This window comes from Phalaenopsis equestris, unplaced genomic scaffold (assembly GCF_001263595.1).
Source record: "Phalaenopsis equestris unplaced genomic scaffold, ASM126359v1 Scaffold001255, whole genome shotgun sequence".
NCBI lineage: Eukaryota > Viridiplantae > Streptophyta > Magnoliopsida > Asparagales > Orchidaceae > Phalaenopsis > Phalaenopsis equestris.
The window spans coordinates 39,791-58,557 of NW_018165694.1; the positions used below are offsets into that span (position 1 = coordinate 39,791).

Genomic DNA, 18,767 nt, shown 5'->3' on the forward strand with positions numbered 1-18,767 from the left:
TTTGTTCGTGAACAGCTCGTGTTCGACTCGTTAAGCAAACGAGTCGAACACGAACACACCTTTTGAGCTCGAAATATAAACGAGTCAAACTCAGCTCATGTTCGGCTCGTTTACACCCCTATTCCTGATGTGTTTAGATATGACAACTGACCTTATCAAGCACATCTCTCACTACAGATGACATCGAACACATCTCTCATTACAGATGACCGACATCTACAGCTCATGAACCTTGGGTTCACAAATCTACATAAAACAAAATAATACAAAAAATAATAAAGGTCATATAGTCATTATTAAGTTGTTATTTGAATGTTATTTACTCTTTGCTAAGGTTTTTAGTGGAAACAGGTTAGATAGATAGGTTTTATTTTGGGATTATTTTGATAATATTTAAGCATTATTATGGTATCACTGAGGTATATTTTATAGAATTATTTAGATGATATTATGGTATTATTTCTATGGTGTTAGTTGGTATTATTAAAGAAAATCAGATATTATGCATGGAATCATTATAGTATTATTTAGGTATTATTCTGGCTTTATTTCGGTTGTATTATGTGGTGTTAGTTGAGTATTATTATTAAAATTCAGGTTTAATTCAATCTTATTTAGATATTACTCATGTATTAATATAGTATTATTTAGGTTTAATATAATATTATTCATGTAATATTCAGGTAATATTTCAGTAGTGTTATGTGGTGTTAGTTTGGTATTATTATTAAAATCCAGGTTTTATTTCAGTGTTATTCTGATATTATTATGGTAATATTGGTTGAATTTGAGATATTTAGTTCAACCTACTCTCAAATATTACCCAAATATTGCTAAAATACTACGCAAATATTACCCAAAAATAGTAAGTCTAAGCTAAATACCCGAGTTATTTGTTACTCAAAAACTACTAAAATATTGCTTATATACTATGTGGATGAATTTCCACACTATGTTAACAAAGTCTTGTCAATGAAAGTAAAATCACAAAAAAAAAATATATTACCTGGATGATACTTCTTGGATTTCCTTCTTCTTACGCTCTTTCACTTCGTTCTTCTTGCGTTTATTAGTCACCATTTTCGAATCCTTTTCATTTTCCATTATCAAAGGCTCCTCGGTCTCCATTCTCACAGGACTCTCTTCGATTTCTGTCTACATGGGCTCTGATTCCATATTGGTAAGGAGAAATCACGAATTTACTTTGATCGGCGAACACGAACAAAAAACCCTAAGCTTTTCTGAATCAAAAAACCTAAACGACAACCAAATGGAGATGCTCTGCGCTCGGGCAACGTTTAGTCCGAAATGATAATCCAACATTTAGGTGAGGTGCGAGATTTAATTTTTAAGTGCTTGGGTCATATTCAGGCCGGGTCGCACATTAAAAATAGAAATTTAATTTTTTAATTGTGGGACCTGCATATCCGCATGCCACCTTTTAATTAGACAACACACTAAGGGTGTGTTTGGAGCAGCTTGTGCGTTTTAGGATAAACTATTTATCCGGAAACGCAGCCTGCAAACAGGCCGCAGGGTTCAATCCGTGACTTGCGTTTAGCATAAAACCCAAACAAGATTTCAAATAAGCTGAGGAAAATGCGTAAAGCAAATCTGCAAACAGGCCGCAGGGTTCGATCCGTGACTTGCGTTTAGCATAAAAACGATTTCAAATAAGCTGAGGAAAATGCGTAAAGCAAAGGGTAAGACAATTTTTTAAAACGCCACCCTTATACCAAACTGCGTCCTAAAGCGCTGCTGTAAAACACTTACAAACCCAGAAAGGCTTGTGGTCGGCTCTTCTCGAGTGGTGGCGAGAGGAAGGGGGTGATTGCAAACTACAGCGCTATGATTCTAGGGCTAAAGGATTTCACCGACCGGATAGGCGAAGGAATCGGGCAGCCCCGACTCGACTTCGCTGGCGGCGAGGAGCTCATGCACGTCCAGGACGGTGTCGCGATTGTCCTCGGTTGTCGCTCGCCGGAATCACCAGGCACACTCTACATCTCTACTAGGTCATTTTCCCTCCCACTATTTTTTTTCTTATTTTCTTTAAGTTGATTGACTTATTCTTCTCTAACCTGCTTCGGGGAACAGGAGAGTGATTTGGTTGAGTGATACAGTAAGAGACAGAGGCTACGCGGTAGATTTCTTGTCTGTTTCCCTCCATGCCGTGTCTAGGGATCCCGTGGCTTACCCTTCACCCTGTATCTACACTCAGGTATTTCTGGCCTTTTATTTTTCCTTCTTAACTCACTTTTCATTTTCTTGGTTTAATATTTGCTGATTTAATGGGGTCAAGCTCTATTTTTAGTCCGGTTGCTGTCACTGTTGTTACATTTAGTGCCATTTGGAAAGAAAATTAAACCTTGTCGGCTATCTAAAATTTTTGATGGTGAAGGTTGTGGTCTTTACTTTTTCATGCTTATTTGGGCGATTCTGAGGCAAGTAGTGTATCTCATTTCATGGATATTCTACATTTAGAGAGTGCAAAAGCTTACTGCTGTAATTATTGATGACCGAGAGGTTAACTTATTAAGATGATTTGATTCCCTGGTGATATTGTTTTATGGGATGTTCTCTTGTATCTTTTAACCATTTTCTTTCAAAATATGCAGTTCAGTAGTGTTTAAAATGTAAAGCACAATATATTATTCGGTCAATTTGGAATCCCCAAAAATAAAAATTTTCTAGTTCTTTTTTTTATTTTAATGATCCAAGAGGGAGGCGAAACTAAGTTTCTTGCTAAGTGTTGTTTTTTTAAAGTCATGATTACATTAACATATTTTTTTTTATTTAATAATGTTATTTATAACTTTTTTTTAGTTCTGATTACCATATATTAATCTCTAAAAATGTCTTGCAGTTTTTCTTTTTGATGAGAAAGCACAGTTTTAATACAGTCTGTAAACAAGGATGTTAATATCCTGTGCTATAATAAAGGATGATTAGGATTGCTTTAAAAGAGTGGTTGTTTTTGTAGTCCAACTCATACTTTGGATTTTGGCAGACCATGCCGTCACGATTGGGGCTGTGGCAACTTATATAAACGCCTGAGTTGTAATGTCAGTATGGTTACTAGCTACCTAGATGCTAATAGCTGAATTTTTTATAGCCTAACCACTAGTGCCAAGTTTTATGCCAACTTAAGTTTCTCTGTAATCCATTTTTGAAACCCAATCAACCCAAACATATATGCTTAGGTTGATGGCAGGTTGGCAACAAAAAATCAGCATCTTGATTTCGGCAACCCAGACGTTGACAACAGATTAATAAGAAAAGAAAATAAAAGAAAGGAAAGTGGCTGGACAAATTCCCCAAATTAGTGCGATTGTTTGAGCTTGTATTGGCTTTGGTGCTAAAAAGATTGAGTTGGTGCAAGCTTCCCATAATTATCTTGTACAAATTGGTGTGATTATTTTAGAATGATCTGACCAATGTTATGAATGCTCATACTAGTGCCTGTGGGCCCATACTAGCTTGGGTGATCTTGTAGTAGTGGTTACAGGCTTTTAATAGTTATGAGTAGCTCACTCTAGCAAATTAGCAAACCGCGGTGCAATTCACTAGCTGTAGGGACAAGGTGTTAGTAGTTAGGTAGGATTTTAAAGAAAAGTAGTCTGTTAGTCAACATATTAAAAGAAATGAATATCTTTGTACTACTTTTTATATTTAAAGTTTTTCTTTTTCATTGAGTGGACGAGTTTGTAAAAAAGTTTCTTTTATTCATTTATAGCTACAGTTCAGTGTCAAAAGTGTCAAATTTGATGAACGATGCCTAGTGGACACATGATCACGTTCAATTGTTATTTCAGTCTAGGGTTTCCATTTTGTGGGTTTGTTCTTCTTGGTAAGGATGCCTCTTACATATTCATTTGTTGGATTGATGTCAAAACTTAGTACAAGGAGAATGCATTTTGGAGTCTGATGCAAACTGAAGATCTTAATAGCTCTTGTTACTAACCTGAGAACTTCACTACTTATCAGGCAGCCTGATATGGGGTCAATTTCCGCCAAAAAAAAAAGAGAAAAAAAACACTTTCCTGCTTTCGGCAAATTTTTGATAGCTGTCAAGCGTTTGTCATTTTTTTATTTACTTTCCATATTGCCTATTCTAGTTCCATATTATTGATTTTATTTTAAAACATATTTCTCCATTTGCACTGTTTTTTTCATATGATATTGAATTGAGGCGTCAAGCTCTAGTACCCTTTAAAGAGCTAACAAGCATCATTAATAGTGTTATAATATGCCGAGCGCCTTCAATTGATTTGTCATTTACAATTTACTGCTTAGTGCCACTTTTGTGTTTTGGTTATGGCTTTGTGTTTTCTCTTTCTGAGTTGAAATTGGTATAAGGTTGATTACATCAATCCTTTTGTAGTATTTGCATTACCTGGAAAATTGTGCATTGAGTGCAACCTTGTGTTCTTGCTAGGCAATTGGTTATTTTCTTTTACACATAATAATTTTGAGATTGATCCTCCAATGATTATTAATATACTTCTCATAGTAAACATTACTGTGCATCACTATTAAGAATTTCTTATTTTGGGCTGAAGTTTCAATTTCTATTCTTTTCATTTGGAGCAATTATTGAAGATATGTACCAGTTTCATCCTTCAAAATTTATTTGGTCCAAAAAATCTATCATGAACCATTTAATATTGTTAAAGTGAAAGTTGTCACCTGATAGAATGTGGAGTTAAGTGTTTGTATGAACATGTAGTGATTTTCTTCCTGTTTGCTGATCGATTTAAGTGCAGTAAAGTCTTTTTGATTTTTCTTGTTCCTGCAAGCTTAATTCATCACATACTTTGAGTAGTGGCCTGCTTGTTTTTCTTTGGAATAAACAAGCACATAAAAGTTTGTCGCATATTAAAAACTAGAGTTAAGCTATTGATCTCAATTGAAAAAATGACTTTGTGGTTTATCCGAAGAAAATTCTTGTCCTTGGTTTTCTTTTGTGCATAATACTCAAGGCACAACATGAATTATAATCGATTTGAACAAATTTCTGCATTCTATGGGTTTAGGCAATCAATGTTCGAGAACATCAAGGATCCCTTGCATTGCAAACTTTTGCGGTTTTACCATGCTTCAAGTTTCGCTAATTTTGTGAAACAGAAAGATAGTCATATACTTGATTGAATTTCAGTCATGTTTGAAACTTTGGAAAGTTGTGGGTCTCTTTATGAGCTACCAAATTGTATTTATTTAAATAAAGGTTTAAACTGGTTTTCAATGCTTCATGATTGATACAAGCCTTCCCTCTTAATATTTCAAGATGCTTCTTAACTGGTTAAGGCTTTTGACCTTAGCGAAAGGGTGGTTAATTAAGTTGATGTCTCATTTTTTTCTTAATTGTAGTTTGCATGCCACAATCCATATGTTAGATAATTGGAATGTCATATTTGAAAAAGTTGGGGATTAGGCCTGAACTTTTGGATTGGTTAGGGGCTGCTGTTAGGAATGACAGATTTTTTTTTGGTCTGTGTGTTTGAAAACAGATGCAGCATTTGAGAACCTCACTTATATGAGTGATTTTGTCAAGTTGTGTGGTGGAGCTGCTTAAAAATCTACTTTTCCAAGTTACCATAACCATGATCCTGTAGAAATTCAATTTTAATTGCTTGAACTGGCGTCTCTAGCCCAGTGTAGTACACATTACATATCATAATTTCTAATGCTGGTGCCATGATGGAGTTCATGAAAATATTTATTTTTATTAGCATTGAATAGAATTTTGATTCTCATCCCGAGTAATTCTTTTCTGAAGATTGAGGTTGAAGCTGCTGAAGATGATGATCCTGAGGGTCTGGATGATGAGTGTCCTGACGAGATAGACATATCGAAGATAACAGAGATGAGACTTGTACCATATGATCCTAATCAGTGTATCCTTGCAGTATTTGATATGTTGTAAAAGATTTATTTCCTACATTTTTGTTTCTTTTTCTAATAATAAGGCTAAGGAGATATTTGACTTATGTCAGTTTTTCAGCTTTCCGTGAAGGTTATTTTATTGTTTTATTGTTGCTTGCATGTGTTGTGACATATCCAATGTGCCTCCATAATATGTTCCCTCCTTAATATGTTTTCAAAGATAAATAATCAACTATGTTATGCGATAATTTTCAGATTTCAGCAGTTATTGTTGAACATTCATGTTTAGACGATTACAATGTCATGCTTGCATACAGATATTATACTGGTTGATTTTTGCCAGATTTCTGTATCCGTGCTTTGGCTTTTAAAGCAGTTTTACACCTCTTTGTCCATAGTGTAACCACTCCCACTGCTCCATTTGGCCTGTACAGTGTTTGTGCCTGCAGCGAGGTTCTTTTCATTAACCTACATAAAAAAAAAAAACTGCTTCCTGGCTGGTCCTATGCTGCCCCTAGCCATGTGCGTTGGCTGCTGCTGCGCCCCAATAAAATCTTTATTTGTGCATTGTCGCATCCATCATAATTTCTTAAAGAGTTTTAACTGGAGATAAGCTTAACTGCTTTAGAGAAACAGGTGTGTCATAATCTTCTTGCATGATCAAGAGATTGCACTATCTCTTGTTATTATTTCAACTTTGTATGACAATTGCATGCATAGATTCACGATATATTTTTTAATCTTTCTAAATCTTATGAAGCACATGATTCTGTATGTACGCTTTGACACTTACGGTTACCATCCAAGCATTTGTCACGATTTGGTAACTTCAGTGATTGTATTTGATGCTTATGCGTTATATGCCATTACTGCCTGATTGATCCAGAGGATTTTTATTAAGTTGCCGAATAAAGCAGCCTTTCACTAAAATGAAAATTGGTTTTAGCTGTCTCAGTCCTCGTTTGATTTTGATTTTTAGCAGCGCTCTATTTGAGAGAAAGAAAAAAAAAAAAAAAAAAACTTACATGCAATTTCAATCTGTGCGATAAACATGTGATAAAAGCTACAATGCACACTTGTGGTGGCTTTATTTTGCATCAATCAGTATATAATGTCAACAGCACAATATTATCAATCAAAGCCTTAGTGTTTATTTAAGTTGTGGCTTGATGCCCGGGATTATACATATAACATCAAGTACACAACATCACCAATCAGAGCCTCTCCTTTAATCTCCAATAATATTTTCGAATCAAGCTTTATAATCAAATAATGATAACTCATTATTCTCTAAATGATTATCTAAAATATATTTCCCATTCTAATAATTCTAATGCAGGCCATCATGATAAAAAGAAGGATCATTATATTGAATTCCAAAAGGTTCTAAGATTTATATTGTCAAAGGAATTTGTGGAGCCTATGTGGTGGATTGCATGAAAATTGGCAAATGTGCATTTTTGAATTGGATTGTTACATGGTGTAACCTATTTAAGAATTCATTTAATAGAAACCCAAGTCTTTTAATAAATGCATTATTAAAACTATTTTAGTAAGAGAAATTATAATCATCATTATATGCATAAGGGCCGAGGAGATCTAATGGATTGGGATTAGTGGATTGACATTCACAAGGACAATTGCAGGATGTTCAAAATAATATTAATTTTCATAAAATGTTGATGCTATATGCCTCTGACTATAACACCATTGAACTTGAAGTTGATGATGAAGATACTTGCTAGAGCTTAATAATGATTGTAGTGTTTAACAAGATTGATGTTGCAAAATTTTTGGTGGTTATCACGAGATATGTGATTATGGAATGAAGGATCGCTGTGTTATTATAGGAAACCTTGAATGTGGGAAGTTTATGTTTGCATATGATTTATATTTCTGGTGAAACGAGGAATGATAACTTATGAGGATGGAGAGAGAGAGAGAGAGAGAGAAGAGAGAGACGTGGAGGTTATGAAAAAGAGGGTTGCGGGTGGAAGATGGGTGTGATTGGCCTCATGTGGTTCATTGAAGTCGGTAATGGAAACGATTGTCATGGAAGATGCTGATGAGATTGTGATGATAATCGGTAAATAACGAAAGTGAGTAAAGTACATGTGCTGTGAGCAAGGGTGCTTGGGTTGTAAATATCTCTTGAACTTTAGTGAAGCATGCCAAGAGCATTGTCATTTTTAACGATCATTGTGTTTAAAGTACTTCGACATTGATTGTTTGTTATAGTAACTTGATGTTGTTGCTATTCTTATAGGTTTTCCTTGCATATTAAAATAGTGGTATCTTATCTATTCTTAGTATTTTATTATAGGCGGCTTACTGCTCTTGCATGTTCTATGGTTAATTCTATTTGTAACTATTTTAGTAAGTTTTATCGGCCCTTGTTTTAATTTTTTTTAGTGATTTAGCAGGTTTCTCATTTGGTAGCATCTATCATACATTATGGGTTCTATGGCTATTCATTTGGGTTGGTGCCTTTTGTGATTCTATTGGTGGAATGAGGAATTTAAATAGAAGCTGTAAGACATGTAGAAGAATAAATCTATGACTTGAATAACTATTATTTTATTTTTATTTTTAAAATATCTTTTCTTCTTTTGATGATTTTAGTCATTTATAAAGTGTGAGACTAAAGCATCATCGAAGGCGACCTTGTTCAAGAAAAAAATGTCTTTTTTTAAAAAAAAAATTATTAAAGTTAACTTTGAATCTCTCATGTGACTGGTGGAGATGATTCCTGGAGCTAGATAGATTGAGTGGTTCAAAAGTTTGCTGATTTGTGTCTACATGAGCCACTATTGAATATGATACACATAACAAGATTTTTGTCCTAAATGTACATTGGGAGATATTTGGCCTAATAAAAGATAATGGGGATATTTTTCCGAGTACAATTATTATGGGGATATAAAGTCAATTTTTTTCCTTTTAAAATGTTTAATTTTCTTCCATTATTTTCTTATCATTCAAGAGATTATTTATGTTTCAAATTGATTAATTAAGAAAATTTAAAGTTAAAATGACATTATTTAGATAAAATGATTATTTTCTTATCATTCAAGAGATTATTTATGTAATTAATAGCTTATATAAAATGAAAATTAAGGTAAATAGATAAGACTCTAAATTAGATTTCTTAAATCCCTTGAATATAGAGTGACTTAAGGTTTCATTAGGCTTTAGTTAATGCATGAGGGTATTCCTTATTATTTCATAATTTTTGGAAGATTAATTAGTGTTTGATCCAATTAATTAGTGCTTGTTCCATTTAATAAGAGGCTTATGAAAAATACCAACTTTATTTTTAGTTTTTAGAGTTTAATTTTTAGTGTTTAGGCTCAAAATTAATTAAGGACTCATTTGGGGCAGCTTTTTACTGCGGGTGCATTTTGAAAGCGCTCCCGCTAAAGTTTGTTTTGCACGTGGCGTAGGCGCAGGCGCATCAAAATAATTTGATCGAAGAATGTATTAAACGCGACCGCAGGATTGGCCTCGCAGCCTGCGTTCCTTTGAGGCTCTGTTGCCCCGCTGCCCCCGCGACTCTCCTTTGCTTTTTCCTGCTTCTCTTCGCCTCCTCTCGTCTGCCTATCGCCCTTGTCATCTTTCACGTTTTCTCCTCTCTCCGATCTCTCATAACTGTGATCTGTGAGTATTTCTACTCCATGGCCTCTTTCTCGTCCCTCTTCTATCGTGCATTGTCTTCTTCTGAGGTTAGACTGGCTCGTTTGTACTTAGCTCTCCTCTTCTCCTCTTCCCCGCAGAGAAAGCAAGACGAGGTTCAAAGCTTGACATGTTGCACAACGACAATCAATTTCACCAAGTTCGTTCCCGTCGAGAGGGTGGAGAGTGCTCTAGCTGCTGCTCACTCAAGCTGCTAGTAGGAGCTGAAGCTCAACCCCATGCTGTTGATCCTCTTCTTCATTCTCGCCCTCATCCTTTCTCCTTCTTCTTGTGAGAAAATCTTTGGGGAGAGATTCGAAGGTGATTTCAACTTGCTCCTCTCTTTGCGAGAGATCCTTTTTTTCCAATTGGAGTAAACTATCCATAATAGTCATATTTGCTTGTCTTATAGTGTTTTATGCTTTCTTAATGTTGATTTGCAACCTCTTTGGATTTCGATGTTTTAGTTCTGATAAATTGTGTTTTATAGGATGTGGCTGTCATTGCATCGCTTTTAAAGTAGAATGGTTTTTCGATCTTGCACAATTTAAAGTGATGTGCGGAGGTCTCGAAGCATTTGCAAAAGGTTGAGCCAGAGTTTCATTTGATTTGGTATAGCTGAATCGGTGCCGTAACATGCCCAAATAGGCTACAAAAACCACAAATAGAAATAGGCTCCAAAAACCACAAATAGGCTAAAAAAACCACAAATAGGCTCAACCATGTTGCATGAAGCCTGTGTATGCTTAAATTTGCGAAATTGGATATCAATCAAGGTTGAGAGGCTTCTATTTTGACCAATTAAACAAAATACAGAATTGTGAGTCCTTGATGTGGGGCTTTTTGTTCAGATTTGGCCTAAAGCTTTATTGTTGTTCACAGAATCTGTACTCATAGGTAGACCATTGAACACTCTTTTTTGGGGTATTGCATAAAACTTGAGTTGATTGACATTATTTGTACTAAGTTTTCCTTGGTCAATTGAGGAATCCACATTCATAGTGAACAGCTGGATCCTTCGTTGCATGTTTCATAAAGGATTGCTTTACGGATTTTAACTTAATATCTCTTAAGTGGAGCAAGAGTTGTTACCTTGAAACTCAACATTGGTTTTTACTTTTGAACTTAACATCCCTCACTAATTTTGAGGCTAACCTCTTTTATTAATTCTAAATCGATCATCACAATAGTTGCTAAGTTTGCCTCATTATCGATGCTATGGCCACTTTTCTCCTTGATTCCCAGATGTCCTTCTTCATAAATGCTAAATTGGCATCCCTTGTTGACGTTATGTTGGCTTTCATCATTGATGCCTCTAATGCTATTTCAGCCTCCCACTACGATTCCAAGTTAACCTTCATCACCATTGTTAAGGTAGCCTTCTACGTTGACACTTAGCTGATCTCCTTTCAATCAAAACTTTCCTCATCATTGATGCATAGCTGGCTTCCCTCACCGATGCTAAATTGACCTTCATCATTGACTCTAAAACAATACCCATTACTATTACCAGGCTATCCTTAACCCTTGATGCTAATTTGGCCTTCATTATGGACGCTAAAATGGATTGTCTTGATTAAAACCAGATTAGGTTTTATTTTTTATTTTTTTGGTGGATTTCATATCACCCCCAACTTCTTCATCTGATGGTGTATACTATGCTTTACAACTTGCCACGACCAACTAATTAGTCTCTACTTGCTAGAAAATGTGTAGTTGTTTCAATTACATTATTTTAGGAGAAACCAAACTTTTTATCTTTTAATGCTTATAATAATAGTTTATCATCTGGTTTGCAATCTCTTGTAAGCTCGTTGGTTCGAGTTTTATCCAATGTACATTGGCTTGAGCTTTTTCTTTGTGTCTGTTTGACTGTAAGGGTGGGAGGCAGAGAATAGAGATGAAGCAACGATGATTGAAAAGGAGAGACTTTGCAGAGAGGTGGCCACAAGAACCACGAATATAAATTCATTATCACATTCTATTCATTAATATATTTCATGCAAAACTACCTTATATATTAGATATTAAGAAAATATCAAAAATAAAATTAAATTTACTAAGGTTAATATCTATCCAACCATACAAATCCTTTCAACTTTTTATGCAATTTCTGGTAAGCTCGATTGCATTCATTTATTTGAGTTTTATGCAATGTACATTGGCTTAAGATTCTGGTAAGATCGTTTGCATTCATTCGTTTGAGTTTTATGCAATGTTCATTGATCCTTTGCTTAATCCTGCAATCAAGTTCATCCGAGTCCAAGGTGAAAGGTGAATCAGATCCCTGCAAATTTACATGATTCAATTAGTTCTTTCATCCATATGAATGGTATTGTTGAGAAAGATCAATTTGAATAATTCTTTAATCCAATATAATTCTTAGGAGCTTTTACATTCATAGATTCATAGCACACAGGTATTATGTTAATCACACACTTTAACTTTATTATATGCCCACATGACACTTAGATCTTCAATATCAAATAAAAAAATAACATTGTTATCACTTTTTAAGAAAGAAACACAACTTCTACATTCATGGACTCGACTGTCGATAGTGATCGGGGTTTGACAGTATCCCTGGATGACAGTGTATCTCGTGACATATTCCGTTTCGAGTACAAAATTAATATTATCATAATTTTAATTGTAATTTTAATAATTATTTTTCCTTTTTTTGTCAATCTTGATACTCACTGATAAGTGAGGACTTATGTATTAGTTTTCTGCTTTTATCGTATCAAATATATTGCCAAGATAGTTCTGTTACAAAAAACATTATCTAACAGGGGCAGAATGATTATTTTTCCACAAATAGATGCAAATCAACCATTTTTTAATAGCTGCCCCAAACAAATAGACAACTTATCTGGATAAGTTGTCTTATCTGAATAAGTTGCTTATCTAGATAAGCTGGATAAGCTCAAACAGACCCTATTTGTCTGCACCTAATTTTACTAGGAACATTTTTTACATCCAGGGGAAGTATTTGCAACTTGAATGAAGCTCTATCGTGACTTGGAAGGCACTAGCGTTGTCTAGAAGGCTCTGGAGACCAATGCTCAAGATTGATCTAAGGTGCTTTGATCATTCTATATGATGTAGGATTCTAGGAAAGTTGGATAAAGCTCAAGGAAATTAATAGAGCTGAATTTTAGAATGGAAAGAAATGGGAGGGTTTTGATGGTTGGAATAACAAAATTTTTGTTTGATGGGGGATATTTGAGCATGTGGTGGTCCGATAAGATGTTGGTAGGCCATTGATCAATTGTAAGCGAGCTACAACTATCAACCCTTTTGCCCTTTTAAAATCATTTTGTTTGGCTTTTTAGCCCAGCTTAACCACGGTTTAAACCAACAACTCTATTTGGGGTTAGGGCTGATTTTCGGATTGCTTTAGGCTAGTCATTACTAGGGGAACATGTTTGTAGTTTTGATTTTTTTATGTTTAGTCTAGGTTAGTCTATTAAACAGCATTTGACCCAACCAGAGTTTTTGTCAAATGTGGGTTTTAGGCCTGTTTTCGGTTGACCCAATGGATCAATTGGGTTCAATTTTTTCCAATGGGCCTTAACAATTTCTAAGGACCAGGGTTGAGGAATTTGCTAAGAATTGAAAGTTTATTCGCCTGGGCTAGCTTAGTTTAGCATAGGATAGATTTGTTCTAGGCTTGGTTAACCTTAGGTTGATGATGAGGCTTTAAGGGTCTCTTTTGGACTTAGTTATCTAACTCAAGGCAATTTTAGGTCATCCGAGTCTCGGGTTAAATTTAGATTTAGTTTTATCTAGTGCAGGACTATGGTAAGGCCTTGCAGTCAGTTGGGCTGTTAAAGGTCCTAGCTTTTGAGTAGGCCCCGTCTTTGGTCAGTTAGTATATTAGGTTAACCTAAAACTTTTTTGTGATTATGATAGATCTGAGTTGATGTATTTGATGTCAATTTAACCGTTTATAGTTTGATATTGCTCTGATAAGATCATGGTGGTATTTCTTGCACTAGGGTTGATCATGTAAATGGCTTGCCTTTTTTGGACTAGATACCTTTTATTTTTATTAGAGCAGCCGAAGATAAAAACATTGATCAGCTAGGTACGTTTGGTACTGTGGTGAACCCCAATGGGCAAATTTGTGGAGAAGATGTTAGATGTTGTATGATGTTGACACTCATACAATTTAGATTTTTTTTTTTTTTTTTTTTTTTTGTGCATGATGAAATCTCAGTCGTTTGTGGGTTTTTTTGGTCTTTGATTTCGTCAAGTTAATTTTTTTAGAATTCATGATGTTTTATTTGAATTAAATTTTAGCAATTTTTTATTTTCTTTGAAAATACCAAGTATTTTTTTGCGATTAATAGTGTGTTTTCCATTGAAAGTCTCTATTTATGTTACAAGTTAATTGCACCTAAATTTAATTGTATTTTGTTCCTCATTAAAATTTCTAGATATAGAATGACCTAAATCATTATGGAATTTATAATAATCAAATTCATAAAATAGGACGTTATATTCTTTTACATGTATGTGTTCTAGCAATCAATTCAAGTACAGGTTTTTTGTTTTGTTCAAACAGAACGTTGGAATAAATTGAAGCTCCTCTTTTATACATATGTCCCACTTGAGATTCCATGGGTATTATTTTGGATTCTTAACTTAGGTTTTGCAGTGGATACTCTCTTTGATATTTTTTGTCAGTGTGTAGAACTTAATCCCGAGCCACTGGAAGGTAATTCTGGAGCACTGTTCTCGAGTATCTTTAATAAACATACAGACAAGTAGCATGTTGCCTCAATATTTTTCTTTTTTCAGGTGAAGATGAAGAAAATAATTGGGTTTTCGGTGATGAAGGTCTTTCTGAATATGGTACGAATGATCGTTATAGAATTTTTTATTCTTGTATTTAATGCCTTTTTTGGGATTTTTCTATTGCCGAGCTTTATTCTTGACAACTAGACTGCCATGAAAATTCCAGGAGATCTGTCCGCGTGGCAACTTTCAGAAGATCTCCCTAACCCGATTGGACATGCAAATGGACATCATGAACTAGCACATTCTGTGCTTCATGTATGTGCTTTTACCGTTAGGACTAGCCTTTTTCTTTTAATATTGAACCGTAAGTTTCCATTTCTTCAAATAGATCAAAGAAAAGCCCGAGTCAGAGGCTCTTATACTAGCTTTTTATTACTATTACAAAGTTACGTTTGACAATTGCATGAAATTGTTGATCATACCTATTGTAAGCTCTACTAATTCAGCCCTACAATTTTTCTTCCGCACATTTCACTCTTCATGTTTTAGTCATTTTTTTTTATTTTTCCATGCCTATTCCCCAGCATTAAGAATCTCATCATGTTCTCACTAGCCTCTTTTCTACTCTTCATTCAAATGTCTATTCTCTCTTCTTTTTTATAATATCGTACTAACTCTTTTATCTCCATTCTCCTTTCCTCTCATTTCTGTGTCTCCATCTCCTTCACAGTTTTTTCTGTGATTGCGAGAGGCGTGCCTCTAATTGGTCAGTTTTAGACACTGGGCTAGGGACATGGAGAAGTAGATTGTACTTAGTACATTTATACCTAATCAAATGAACCTCATTACAACAATGATGTTAACACATGTAAAAATTATGTAGGTATTCAATTTCATTCTTAAGTTAAAATGCAAAAAATAGATGATAAATGGTAATATTATGCATTATATTGAAGTCCATATATTTTTTTTAGTTTAATTTGGTTTTATAATTTTATGACACTTCCCATAAAGGCTACATATGGCATCAAATGCTATCGAAGAGTAATATATGTGCTTTTGAAATGATTTTGTAGTGTTGTATTAGCACTATGAATGTGTAGCGACTTTTGAATGTATTAACCAAGTGGTGTCCGTGTGTGGTATCAGTTCATCACTACTAAAGTGTAGTTATTAGCATTATCAATATTATCTAATATCTGTTATAATTGTAGGCAAGGCAAGATAGTGGTTTCAATTCCTTGATCATTTTCTCCATTAGATGTTGTTGAAGTTCAGGTGGTGTATCCCTTTCTTGTGTTAGATGGAAGCTAATATTGATGCTTTAACAAAAGCTGATGGGCCCTTAGATCTGACTCCATATTGAATTCCATTCATAGTTACACCTTAGGAATACTAACAAAAGCTTGACCTTTCTTTTCACTGTGGGCTGTTTCAAGACAGTATATTCATCAATTCTTTTGCCATTCTTGATGAAAAATTAACTTTATGACTCTTCTTCCCGTTCTTTTTATTGTGCATTCTCCGGATTAGCAGAAGCATCAACAAGAAGACATTTAAAGTCCACATCCCCCAATGGAGGCCTCACCTTCCGCTATAAGCTCTTCTGGATTTGGGTGATATTCTGTAATGTCCTCTCCATTTGAATGCTTGGTTTTCGGACGAGAGGATGGTGAGGGAGAAAACAGAATTTTTGAAAGAAGCTAAATTCCCATTTTCTCCTCTTGCTTTTAAAGAAGAGGGGGCCTTTGTACATAGAAAATGGGGACTAAGGCCTAGAATGAGAGAAGCAGGTTTGGAGAGAGGCAGCATGGTTTTTAACGCTTGTGGATGGTGATTTTCCTTTGGGAAAAACCTGCTTGGAAGGAATAGCTTTATGGATTAGCATGTAACTAGAGATAGGCATGGATGGTTACTGTGGTTCGCTTTTGCCAGATATAGCGTGGTTGTAGCTTTCATTAAAAGCTAGCATGAACAACTTTTGGATAGGACAAATAATACCTGCAAGAGTTATGATAGTAGTTCATAGTTATAACAATTTATAATTCTTGCCACAAATACTATTATATTTTCATTCATATAATATCAACTTTTATATAACATGAATTCAAACCAAAGGAAGCCCATAAGCTTATTGTATGCACATGAAGTTTTGTAGTAGAGTTGTGCATGAGCAAAATCAGGTTAGCAGTAAACCGGTTTTCAGTTCACGTTTTAGCTGGAGTCACACACTATGTTATATCATACATGATTTAGCTAGGTTTATTTAGTTCAATCAATGATTGACCTTTAAGCTAAGATCCATAAGGGTCTGGTGGAACTCGAGATCAATCAAGGTCAACATAAGCTAACATACTGTAAATTCAACTATGTACAAGTGTGCTGGAGCTACGATACATGGTTAGGCTGGAGCTTTAGACTAATTTTGTTTGATTTAATTCAGTTAAAAGAATAAATTACTGATCATTTGTTTCAAAAGCTTTAGAGTTTAATCAATTAGCCTTTGGTTGTCTATCAGATTAATTGAATTGATTAATTTTATACACCAAATTTAAGCTACATGATCGACAAAAGACTAATTGGCTTGGCCAATTCAACAACGATGGGCTCAGGGCAACTAGGCTGGGCTAGGTCAATGAAGACTAAAAGGAATTGAATTGGTAAAATTAGATAGTGCTGGCTTGATTTGTCATGCTAGATTAGTGATGTGGTCTGTCTGAGATGATGAGATCACATTTAGGTGATAAAAAATGCGACAATAAATGGCAATCACTTTATTTAGTTTTATGCTATGTCATACAACTATGTTCATTTAGTGAGGATAGCATAATGGATCAATTGGCTTTGTCCATTGATTGAATATGGATGTTCAGCCCTCCAGGAATTTTTAAAGGTTAGCAATCAACCTAGGTATGTTGCATGAGAAAAAAAATGTTGTATGCGCTATGTAATGTTAAGCTCAATACTCCTCCTGTAAAATATTGTATGGAAAACAAAATAATGGAGAAAATCTCTTAAGAATTTTTAGTAATTTCTTTGTATAAGAGGGTGATATTTATACTTATTTGAGAGCAAGCCTGTAATTGAGCTGAGTTGAGCTTAGTGTGTTCTGGATTGGACTTAGCTTACTTTATTATTAGTTCTTTATCGGCTCGAGCTAGAATCGAGCTTTCACATATCTGTTCATATTTGGTTTGATTAAAATTTAAAAAAATGTATTTTGTTTGCACTTGATTTATTTATATTGATTAAGTTAGTATTTTAACTAGTTAATTAGAAAGTTAAAATTCAAGTAAGTATTTAGCTTTTAATTTAAAATTATTACCAAATAAATTTACCAGGTATAATCAAATAAGCAATTAAATAAATTTTAAATTAATATTTAACTAGTTTACATCAATTAAATAAGATAATAATAAGTCGCAACTAAGTTTTATTACAATAAAATATTAATAATTATTAATAAATTATTTCATTGAAATAAATAAATAAGAAATTGCATGAAATTATAGTGCATATCGATATTAAATTATAATATGTTATTATTATATATATAATTAAATAAGTTCTAATTATTCATATTTTATTTAAATAATATACTATATATATGATATAAAATTAGTTATTGAATAATAAATGTGTTTATTCGTGAATATAAATAAACAATCATTTAACATTCGAGCTTTTAAAAAATGTTCAAACACGTTTATTGAATTTTTTGATCAAATTTGATTGAGTATTAATCAAGTTGAGCTTGAGTTGTTCATCAAGTGCATTGGTTCATTTACAATCTTAAAATAAGAATAAATCAAAAGAGTAGGGGGAGGAATTAAAGAAGGGGCTGCTAATGTTATAGAGAAGCACATATATTGTAATATGAGGACTAGAGAAATTGATCCAATGGTGTAAAACTTTGATATACGTGTCTTAAGTTTTTCGTTATGAATGGAGAGTGAGTGAGCTCGACCCAATGTGGAAGAGAGACATAAATTCAACACTGTGTCAAACTAGATGGTTGAGATTGAACATTTTAAGTTTGCTTGTAATATTTTGAGTATGAGGCTATAATGAATTAGTTGACCTATTAATTATGTATAGGTACATATGGAGTGCAAATCAACATACTTTTAAATTTCTCTTTTATGAAGCACTTATTAACCTCAATATGTTTGGTATGATTATGTTAATGTTGATTTATTATCACAATATATTTCTATAGGCTCTTAACACTTAATTTTTAAATCTTACAATATGAAGTTGATCCATAGAAGCAGACATATCTCTTGGGCAATGGCCTTGAACTAGGCTTCGACGATTGATCGAGAAACTGCATGCTATTTTTTGTTTCTCGAAGTTATTAAATTTTCTCCAAAGAATCTACAATTAGTGATCTAGTATAATTCACATATGTGTTTCTTTCAATTTATAACATGCCTTCTGTATATAATTTTTTTTGGGCTTTA

General features: G+C 34.0%; 1 protein-coding gene across 1 annotated transcript in view; it reads left to right on the forward strand.

Moving 5' to 3' along the window:
* The first annotated feature begins 1,738 nt into the window (after nucleotides 1–1,738).
* LOC110033682 (chloride conductance regulatory protein ICln) overlaps nucleotides 1,739–18,767 on the forward strand; it is a 35,818-nt gene continuing 18,789 nt past the window's right edge. Inside the window, exons 1-6 of the mRNA XM_020737736.1 lie at nucleotides 1,739–2,015; nucleotides 2,098–2,221; nucleotides 5,780–5,897; nucleotides 14,222–14,281; nucleotides 14,365–14,418; nucleotides 14,528–14,619. Of these exons, the coding sequence (XP_020593395.1) occupies nucleotides 1,849–2,015; nucleotides 2,098–2,221; nucleotides 5,780–5,897; nucleotides 14,222–14,281; nucleotides 14,365–14,418; nucleotides 14,528–14,619 (615 nt within the window). The 5' untranslated portion in view covers nucleotides 1,739–1,848. The remainder of the gene's footprint in view (nucleotides 2,016–2,097; nucleotides 2,222–5,779; nucleotides 5,898–14,221; nucleotides 14,282–14,364; nucleotides 14,419–14,527; nucleotides 14,620–18,767) is intronic.